This window comes from Olea europaea, chromosome 17 (genome assembly GCF_002742605.1).
Source record: "Olea europaea var. sylvestris chromosome 17, O_europaea_v1, whole genome shotgun sequence".
In the NCBI taxonomy this organism is placed as follows: domain Eukaryota; kingdom Viridiplantae; phylum Streptophyta; class Magnoliopsida; order Lamiales; family Oleaceae; genus Olea; species Olea europaea.
The window spans coordinates 14,118,425-14,129,612 of record NC_036253.1 but is presented as its reverse complement, the minus strand read 5'-3'; the positions used below and the strand labels follow the sequence as shown (position 1 = coordinate 14,129,612).

The 11,188-nt window shown below is 35.0% G+C and overlaps 2 protein-coding genes across 2 annotated transcripts in view; both read right to left on the bottom strand.

The window, feature by feature from the left end:
* LOC111365656 overlaps positions 1-83 on the bottom strand; it is a 2,197-nt gene extending 2,114 nt beyond the window's left edge. Inside the window, exon 1 of the mRNA XM_022986196.1 lies at positions 79-83. Coding sequence (XP_022841964.1) covers positions 79-83 — 5 coding nt within the window. The remainder of the gene's footprint in view (positions 1-78) is intronic.
* A 1,803-nt stretch (positions 84-1,886) lies between these two features.
* On the bottom strand, positions 1,887-6,955 carry LOC111365230. Its single transcript, XM_022985643.1, has 4 exons — positions 6,873-6,955; positions 6,705-6,786; positions 2,756-5,369; positions 1,887-2,664 (listed from the first exon to the last, which is right to left on the bottom strand). The coding sequence occupies exons 3-4, from the start codon at positions 5,279-5,281 to the stop codon at positions 2,392-2,394; spliced, it is 2,799 nt and encodes a 932-aa protein (XP_022841411.1). The 5' UTR covers positions 5,282-5,369; positions 6,705-6,786; positions 6,873-6,955; the 3' UTR covers positions 1,887-2,391.
* Positions 6,956-11,188: the final 4,233 nt, after the last annotated feature.

Below are 11,188 nucleotides of genomic sequence, written 5' to 3'. Positions count from 1 at the left end.
CTAAACCTTTGGTATATTCGAATTACCAACTAGAGTTTTGAAAGATTTACGCACAATTCCTAATTGGCTAATTCTCACAGCATTTAGTCGACTAGGAACACATAAGTAACATTCGCGCACCATTGAAAATTAATTATGTTCTTTACAAAAAAAAATCTTAAGCTGAGAGAACATTTTGTAAAGTGATGATGAAAATGGATTTTTAATCACAAACGGTCCCCATTGATACTTATTCGCAAAAATTGGAGCCAAAGCCTCAACACATAATGATTAACACTTCACAAAGGCAAGTAGGCCAAGTCATTGTATGCCGGCAAGACGCCCCTTTACAAAGAGGATAGCATGAACATGCACAAGCACAAGCACAAGGCAAAGGTCCTCGTTAACAAGCATTCCATAATTATCATAATTCATACCAATGTTTTAAAATTGATAGAAAAATGTAAAATGTCAATTATTAAGAGGTTCGATTCAAGTTATACTCAAGGCAAATAATTACATAGCTTGACGTGTATCCAGATTCAATTTCAATAACAATTTTTTCCCCTTTCTCAAAATAATACAACTGGACAATCCGAACGATTCAATCAATTTGGACTTACTTGACACTTGCCGAGTTTCATCTCAAGTGTTTAAGATATACCAATTTTAGTTATAACCGGATTTGATTTCGAGTCCATTTCAACTTATCAAACCTATCCAATTAGTTCAGTTTTCAAAACATTGATGCATCCCTATCTCACTTGTACTAGAACAAACCTTAATTTTTTGGCCACCATGGAATTTTATGCTAAAAATTTGTCAAGTCACACTCTCATAGTCACACGAGTGGGTTATAAATCTCTTATCCTTGCAATATAAGATGATCAAACATGGGACCGAGTTTGCTATCCTAAAGTATCAACAAAAATACACACAAAAAAGAGGTCACATGGGTAACAAAACCAGCTGTGTCCAGCCCATTCAAACTGTTTACCCATAAAAAACAAGATAATTTGAGCAATGACGAAACCCATGGTTATGGTAGTGATAATTACCATCTAAAAGCATTTAATCATTGAGTAGCCTCTGGCTCAAATTATTCGAGGCAAGTTGATAATAAGTGGCATAAGGGTCCTTTCTTTATAGCTCTAGGCTCGTAAACCGTACGAAGCAAAAGGCATGGGGAAGAGAAAGTAGTCACGTCACGATTGTTTGAATATTCAACGCTAGGGTCAAATATTCGAGTTTGATTTTATATTATGTTTGGCTGTTTAAGTCACAATGCAATAGTTTTTCTCCAACCTTTGCCATTGTTAACAACCCAACATCACCCAGGAGAGATGCAAATAGAAAGGAATGAAAAATTAGAGTGCATTTAACAGGCACAGGACGTGGAGGTCAAGCCTCAAAGTCTTCCGAGCTTAAATGTGCCAAGGCATAATAAAGTAATTTCCTATTTTTTAATATTATTTTAATTATTATAGACCAATAAAAAAAAAAATAATGTATCCCATGCAAATTTATGAGAACTTTATAACATAATTTTCAAGTTTCGAACAAAAACAAACATAATTCTCAAAATCATAAATACTCCCAATCAATAATGCTTTGTTCATGTACAAAAAAGCTATGTAGGTGGGCTTGTATTGGACGAAGGTGGAATTTTTGTTTTAACTTATTTTCTTTTGATTGAAAATTTTGTTAGACTGAACTTCAGTGTAAAGTTGACCACCTTTTTTCTTGTCGTTTTCTCCGTGCCTCGTGCCTATGCGGGCCTTTTAACAATATTACAGAAGTCTAGTTAGAAGCAGGGAAAAACTTATAGTACTCCCGCTACTAAGCATGCCATTGCCATTGCCATCAGTGAACTAGTGACATAATTCAATCCTAAGTCCACGAGATGCTACAAGAAAGGATAAAGGTTGAGTAGAATATAGTGGATCAGAACGGCAACTCCATCATCTTACGTTCACTTGGGCTCAATACAAATTTCTCCTTTCTTCATCAAACAATAGAATTTTCGAAAAGAACCATCAATTCCCAGTAGATTTAATATACATTTACATGATGGTACTTACTAAGAATTAAGAAAACAGGTTCACAAAAGATTCAATTTGTCAGAATTTTAGCCGGCACACCTGGATATGCAGCTCCTCAATAAAGCATTTCTCTATATTCTCTTTTCCTATAGAGCCTCGAGTGATATTATTTCCAACACAAAGTGCAACTCTACGTCAATAACAATTGATACAGACTTAAAGAGGTTACGTAAGTCGTGCATGGTTTTTGGATTTTCCTTCAAGTCACCTAATTACAATTGGAAAACGTTGAAACTGTTCGAGAGGCTGACCTGTTGCCTTATTTACTCAAAGCCCAATTATCCAAATGCCGATCATTTGACTCCAGCCACTACATTCTTCCAACCGGTGATGGGGGTGGGCATGTCACATACTTCGCTGGAAATTGCTCTTGGACTCGGGTTGGGACCATTGCTTCCCGTAAATGCTCTTCTTGCGGTTGAATATTCATGTCCAAGATGTCAGAAAATTTCTGACACGTTATGACTGCTACGCATGTAGAAAATGTCTCTAACAAAGAAATTGACGCATCGAATTTGACAGAGTAAAGTCCATTTTCCAACGGTTTCAAGCTGAACACAGACTTGCTCTCTCGTGCTCCGTTCTGTTAAGAAGCATCGATAAAATAAATTTATATTTTGAAGTTTCAGTAAAAAAGAGGTAAACTAGTACATACTGAAGTTAAAAAACAGTACCTGGAGATAAAGTTTCACATGATCAATTGCAGAGCTGGGCATGGATGCTTCAAGAATTTTGCTGTTTTTCTTACGGTTGGTAAGAATTCGAAGCTTGCAACCGACATCCCACCCTCCACAATCACACGATCCACCAGATTCCCATCGGTTTATTAACGATGAAGGCGCACCTTTGATTGGTATGCCATGACAACCACTAGGAAGAATGACTACTGTGCTATTAGAGTTTCCATCATCTTCGGGGTCATAACTAACCCCTGATGAACAATGTGTAAATTCACTCTTCATACGCTGTCTGCTACTGTCACTTAAATTCACATCATTAAGCTTCTCAATTGAGTTCTTAACAACAATGGCTGCAATCTCCCTGTTCAGCAAATATTCCTGGGTTTGGTTATCCACCTGCCCCGGATCAACACTATACAATACACATTCTCTTAAGACACATCTAATAGAGCCCTTCATATTTATTCCCTGAAGACAGGAGCTTGAAATCTTCATCTGACCTATCATATTATAGCCAAGGCTGCAACTTTTACTTTTAGACCGCTGATTTATCCAGTTCACACTCTTTTTTCTAATCTCTTGGCCTGAGTAGAATGCATAAATTATGCTGTAATCACTCTTTCGAGATGATGGCAAACCCTCAATAACTGCAGCTAGCACATCGCTGCTGTTTTCAACCACAAGTTTGAAAAATGGAAGTCCGTTCTTCAACGTAAGCTGCAAAAAGGCCTGCAAAGTTGAAGTCTCAGCTTTCCTATCTCGAACAGGTCCACAGACAGTCGCTTGCATCATAGACTGTGAGCTTCCATCTGGTGAACGAACAGTCTCAGAAGAGTGAGCTCCTTTGTACTTTAGCCATGGGTCTAGTAATCTCCGTAAAGGGCTGGACCTCCCTCTGCCACTAGCATTTGACTTGTCTCTATCACATTTATCTGTACCACCAGATAAAACCTCACGCCTCACCGAGCATGACTCGGTAGCAGTATATGTAGAACTCAATTGTGAAGCCTCAGAGCTCTCCTTGAAACTAAAGCTCCTACCGATCCTCCTCCCAAAGCTGAAGCTGAATCGGCGATTAGGAGAGGAATGTCTTCCTTTCACAGCTGGCTGTTCAGCTATGTCCCCATCTGTTCTCCTGGAATCCTCGACTGAGTCTGAAAATGAATGTCTAATTGATTTTTCTTTCACTTTTGAACGTTTTGCTTCAGATGGTATGGGCGTGACAGCCATCTTACCCGGACACACACTTGTACAAGCATCCAAGTTCATAGGCTGAAAAGTAACCTGGTTATGTGGTTCCATGCTAGATTTGTCTTCATCTATGACACCAACATGAAGGGGACATGAATGTGGAATATCAGCAGAGAATTCTCCAGAGTAGAGTCCTTGAGGAGAAAAGCTATCAGAAAATCTGTTACCGTTTGCTTCCGCTAATTGTCCATCAAATAATGTCCTAGATCCTGTCAATTGTCCATCAAATGGTGCCCTGAATTTAATAAACTGAGAACTCCCCAAGTAACTCCCCTTTGGGAAATGTTTTGGTACTAGGTGTACGTTGTTCAGTGCGTCTACAGGGTGATATTGGTCAGCAAGGTTGACCTCATCTTCTACTCCTGTCTTACCCTTTTCCCCATCAGAAGTGATTGTCTCACACAAAGACGGTGAGACCTTATTTTTACCCTGGTCTAAGGGCAAAGTTCCCTTTTCCAATTGTCTCCCTTCGTCTGAATCTTTCTTCTCGCCATTGCCCATATATCTCCTCCCACCATTAGATTCAATTGTCTCGGAGAAATTGTCTTGCAGCCCATCAACAGTTCTGCTACTTCGTGCTGCTTGAACTTCTTCAATACACGTGCTCTTTCCTTTGTACCGTTTGACACCTTCATTCTTTTCTCCTTTTTGAGACAAGTTATCATGTGAAATGTTTGCTGGGGGCTGTTTATTATGAGGCAATGGATTAAAATGCAAACTATGTGATGAAAATTGTTCTCCTTTGTAGAGTGAATCGGGATTCAAACCATGTGATAACGGTAGTTTTCCCAGATTTGAATGAGTTCCTCTTGGCATTAACACTGAACTACTCAATGATGGTGACTTTTTCGTTTGTCCCTTTGTACGCATGTGTTCATTGTACTTCCATTTCTCCAGACGCTTCCAATCAAGAACTCCAAAGTTCAACGCCTTCTCTTGAATACTTTTCTCCTTCTCCACTTGCTGCAGAAATTCCGGTAAATTTGACATATGCTTGACAAGTTCATCATCTTTACATGTCTTACTCCCAGATCGTGAACTTTCTTTATTCTCTGAAGAATTAGATTGGATCTCATGCTCAATACTTGTACCCCGTCTCAATTCACAATGTCGATCAATGTATGGGTTGCCAAATGGTTGTTGAACCTTATATTTGTCCTGAAACTGTAAACTCTTATCTGCTGACGGCAATGGAGCCTCCGCTTTGACAACATCTGAGATTTGTAGTTGCATTGAACTCCTCTTCTCTAAACTGTGGCCCATGTCCATAGCTGTTTTCTACACATTCAGGACCTAAATTTATGATAGATAACATGGCATTACATCTCCACTCATTTTTTAATGTCTGATTTTCTTCCTGCAGATCAATTTAACAAGGTAATCAGTAATTAAAAATTCAAAACTTTTCCACGGTACAAAAACTGGATTTGAAAACTATTAACTGGACAAGAATGCAAAGTTTTTAAAACATCGTGTAAGAACAAGCCCCCCAAGAAAATGGGAAATCGACTTATTACAGTTTTGATACAATAAATGCCAAAGGTATGTTTCGCGCTCTATTTATCAATAACAAAGTACTGAATATTAGTCCAATCAGAGCATTTTAACAGATAAAATTTAAACAGCTGGTATTACAATTAGAGATGGCCCGGAAAAAACTCAAAACTAAATCAGAAACGCTGCCTTTCATACACTAGCTTTGCAAGGAATTTCCATTTTACTTGCATTCCGAAAAGGAAGAAACGATATCCTTTTATCGTACTGAATAAAAAGCATCTAGGTAAAAAAACTAACGCCACAAAACTTCTCCCAATTTAAAGATCCTAAAGGTAAATGAAAAACTATTAAGTTGTTTGCAAAGCTAATTAGCTAATAACACATCTATAGAACCTAGTCGACCCAAAATACCAATGAAAAACATACTGCTGCTTCACAATTAGGACCAGTTGACTAGATTTTGATCATTTACATGCAAGTTACACATTTACATACCAAAATATGAAAGCCTCAGGAGAAATTTCCGGAGGATGTTCTTATTTTTTTAATTTACAAACAGGTATTGCATAAGAATCAAAGGGCAAACCACGAAAGAATAAACGTATTAGCAAAGCTTCCAGCAACAGATCGAATATAGATTACAATTGAAAGAGAGATTTCCATTGAACACTCCAAGAATCAGATAAAACCAAAATCTTGAATTCTAATATTTCTCCAAGATTATAAATCAAGCGGTCAGGATTTGCACCCGAACCAATAGATCCAAAGCGACTAAAGCTAAAATATATTAAAATGCACCGAAATGTACATCAAACAACACAATAAATAAAGAACAAACACTCAAGATAGCTCAAGAAAAGAAAGAACTTCAACTAAAAGCATCACCGCTACTTGTATTAAATCTGTAACCAATTTTCAACACATCCCATAAGATAGTTCAAGAAATGAAAATCCATGGCAGAAATCCAGCGAACCCAGTAATTTACCAACCAAAAGAGAATAGAAAATTACACTACAACAATAAATAAATGACTATAAATTCTAAAGATAAAATCAATAGCACGTGACAAGGTTAAATAGATTCAAGAAAATGCAAATCCATGGAAGAGACGAGACATCGAGTAAACTCAGTAATTTTCCAATTAGAAGAAGCAAAAAAGAAAATTAAACCGGAACAATAAATAAATGTACTTACACTAAACGCAAAGAAAGGAATAGCAGAGTCAGATGAAAAGCAAGAAATCTTCTTAGAATTGCAGGAAGCGTATTGTTCGATGCTGGAGATGAAAGAAAAAGCATGCGAATGAGATACAGGTACAGAGCATGGATAAAATACACAATATATACATATAGAGAGAGAAACCTCGAGGAATGCGCTTGCTACTAGGGAGTGAAAGTGTTATTAGAGAGAGAAAATTAGGCGTTTTGCTTTATATTAAAGAATCGGACGGTTATAATTGAAGGTAGAATGCGATAGGTTGTAACGTCATCAAGTAGCGAGGTGCTTAAGGGCCAATGGGCTAGGGAAAGTGGACCCTATTGCAAACCATACCCGATTATTATTATTATTATTATTATTATTATTATTATTTTTCAATACTTCTCTTGGTTAATTAGAATATATGAAAAACGAGACAATTAGTTAAAATGTTTAAGTGCCATCTTATCTTATAGTAGAATAACATATTAATATAAGTGTGTTTGATTGATCTTATTTTTCATGAAAAATGTTATTTTTTCATCCAAATTTTTATTTTTGAGGTGTTTGATTGACAATTTTTTTTCATAAAAAATATTTTTCAATTTTTGGTCACGTGATCATATTTTTCTAAAAAATAAGGAAAATATTTTCATTAGAGAGGTGATTTTTATTTTCCAGGTAATTCACTCTCTCTTTCTCTCTCTTATTTGTCCGCTTTTTTTCATCTACTCATCAATAAAAAATAGACAAATATAATATTTTCTATGTTAAAAACTAAATTAGTCAAATACATTTAATTATTAATTTTTATACAAATAAATTATAGACAATTAAATTACCTAAAATTTATTTTCTTTTCATACAAATTTCATGCTTATAATAAAAAACTGATGACGAGATATCATATCGATTGGTGGTGGGTGAAATGTCACGTCAAATGTTCTATTACGTTTTTGTCCAGGGTCGGTGGCCGTAAAATTTTCAAAACACAGTTTGAATAGTATTTTTATGAGAATGTGTTATTAAAAATTAGGATAAGAAAAAATAATGAACTTGCGTATAAAATATTTTATTGTATAAATGTGTAATTGAAAATGATCTCATAACAAAAATTAAAATAAATTAAATGACTTCAAACAAGGGCTTTCTTGCAAGTAATCCATAATGTTTATATTGGTTTGTGGTCGACTTGACTTGTATTGTGAAGTCGCTGCTAGAATTTTGTAATTATTGTGTATGGTTGACTCGTCATATTTCATATTTCATATTTCACCACGTGGACCTCATAAAATATTGAGACAATAGTATTTCTCGAACTTTTAAATCCTAAGCTTATAGTAATTCCAATTAGCACGTGATAATGTGATGTGGCCTAAAAGTTAATCTTTCAAATGTTCTTTGAAAATTTTTTGGATTAACCTAGTGGTACATTAGGGGATCCATAATGGTGTCCAAAATGGACACATGGATCCCCTCTATTGGAGGGGCGACCCATAGCATGGCCCAATTTTTTTTTAATGTTTTGTCGTCTAAATGTCAAATGATACACACGTTAAATTATACAAACCACATCTTTTCAAATGTTCTTTGAATTTTGTTTAGCATCCAGATAATTTTTTTTTAAAAATGTTTGGCCATCTAAATGTCAAATGATATAAATGTTAAATTATACAAACCACAAGTTTCTAAATTTTAATAATCCATTATCAAATTTATTTTATTAACAATGAATATAATATTTTCGAGAACACATCTTAAACTAAAAAAAATAAAAAATAAAAAAATGAACAAAAGAATTCATTTGGTATGGTACCTTAAAGTTACATTGAATTAGACTAAACAAGAATCTATGAAAATAAAATTGACAGCCATTTTTTTATTCTCATAAAGAATGAGTTTTTGAATAGTAATTTTTTGAAAAATATAAACTTAAAAAGTAGGGAAAGTTTTAGATTTACATGAAAAATATATTATCGTGAGAATTTGTGGTTGAAAATGAGTATGATAATTTTTTATTTTTTATTTTTTTTGAAAGAATAATTATCGAACAGGGACTAAGATGGATAACATTTATGAATTTTTCAGATAAAAGAATGTGGTTTGCAATATCTTTATTGTTGGGAATCTACTTATACGTGTACAGCGAAAAATTAAAATTATTTCGATTTCCATCGAGAATTCCTTTGTGTTTAGATAGAAATTGAGATAAAGATTGTACCTTTGACGAATTCTACAAACATTTTGCTTTTTTTTTTCGTTCCAGCAATCTTGATTCGCCACCCACAGCTGTCCAATTGTCTAGCCTCCAATGATGATCCACACAGAAAATAAGATTGCAGTTACCATGGTTTTTCCTCTTGTGCCAGTAAGAATAATGAAAACCATATGGATCTTAAACTCTAACTATGTATTTATATAAACCCAAACAACTCGGCTCGGTCCGGTCCAATATTTAATTAATCTATTTAATAAAATTCGGTCCGTGAATTAATTAATTCGGGGCTATAAATAATCAATCCAATTAATTAATTTTATCCAACGATTGGATGAATTAATTAATTGGCAATTTGCAATCTTTCAATTCTCTTTTGTGTGCGACCCATCAGGTTCTCGATAAACTAAAACACCTTTTTAATTTATCGTCAATTCACACTCGCCGTCCCAAATTGACATCTAGCAATGTGTCGGGGCAATACATGTGATGGGAAATGTCATGTGGTGTGACAAAATCAAACTCATTCGTTTAACTATAATCCCTTCGTCAATATGATCCAATCAATTACGAGATATGAAAGTGTGTCGATCTCAATCATTGATCATATCTTTCACTCCACTATTAAGTCAATATAAGTCGAAAACTCATTTTCGACTTATGAGTACACCTTGGCCAAGAATTTCACCATCGACTTAATTGAATGAAACGCAGATCATAATCTCTTACCATCTAAGAGTGACAAATCATTTATTGATCAATCACAACCTTCATACGATTCTTGACGTACCCGAACGATGTCGTATTAGCGGCCCTTTGTAGAGCAACATCCAACACCGCCAAAGTATGACTGTCCTCATACAAAGTACCATGACGACCTCAAGTCAAATGACCAATTCCACTACCGAACGCTAGAGATTAACCACTGACACTCAGATAGTTATCCATGTGGAATCTCTCGACGGGTCTCCAATATTTTGTTATATAACAAAATATCCACGTATTCATTTAAGTGTCACCATACTTTAGCTTGTGAGATCAGTTACTTATTTCACAAGTAAGAAATGCCACACGTGATGGTCTATCCGTAATAACGATATTCGTATTTCGTTATTACTTACGACCACGGACGATTTAAGATTCAATCAGATGTAATTTGTATCTTACAATCATAACTCCTTGTGATTAACAAATTACGAAGATTTGAATCTACGGACTATTTTATTTAATTAATAGACAATTAATTAAATAATAGATCTGCCATTAAACTGCATTAATTATATATCAAAAGTATTTATGTCCAAAGTTGATTGGACCTAGGGCATAATACTTACAAACTCCCACTTGCACTAGATCCAATCACTTATGTATCCAATATCAAAAGTTTACATGACGATCATGTTTACGCTACGACAACTCTTTGTCAGTGGATCTGCAATATTATTAAATGTGGGAATTTGTTCTTCTCTTTACGTCATTTCTATGTATTATCTCTCTGATAAGATTATACCGCTTTAATAAATGTTTGGATCATTGATGAGACCTTAGTTCCTTTGCTTTCACAATGACTCTATTGTTATCACAATACAATGGCATGTGATCAACAATATCAGGAACTACTCCAAGTTCATTTATGAACATCATGATCCAGATTGTAACTCTTTGCTACTTCTGAAGTAATCATGTATTAGGTTTCTACTATTGAATCAACGGTTGCTTCACATTTGGAACCTTTCCAACACACCGTTTAAGAGTAAACCAATTTCTTCATATAAAATCTTCTCAATATTTTATATAGATTGGGACAAGTTAATCAACCTTCTAGATTTATCTCTATAGATCAAGTTGCTTCTCCAATATCATTCGAGAATAAATCCTTTAACAACCATTATTTCAACGATTGAAACGTAGGGATGTTATTTTTCTATAATATTAGGAATACGACAATGCTCCCACCATCTTCTTGTAAACACACAATTCGTTCAAACACTTTGACTTTTCCATCAAATCGAAGATATCAGCTCCAAGAAGCTTCTCTTAACCTATAGTCACGGTATGCAACTGTTGCAAGCAAAACCCGAATGGATTTTAGCAAGGCTACAGGAGAAATGTTTCACTAAGGTCAACACTTAACCTTTGCTTCTAGCCTTGCTTCGTATATATGGATATTCCCATCCATATCGACCTTTTCTTTGTAAATTATTTACAAAAACTTATGAGTTTTATTCTATCAGGAGGCTTGACCAAGGTCTAAACCTTGTTCACA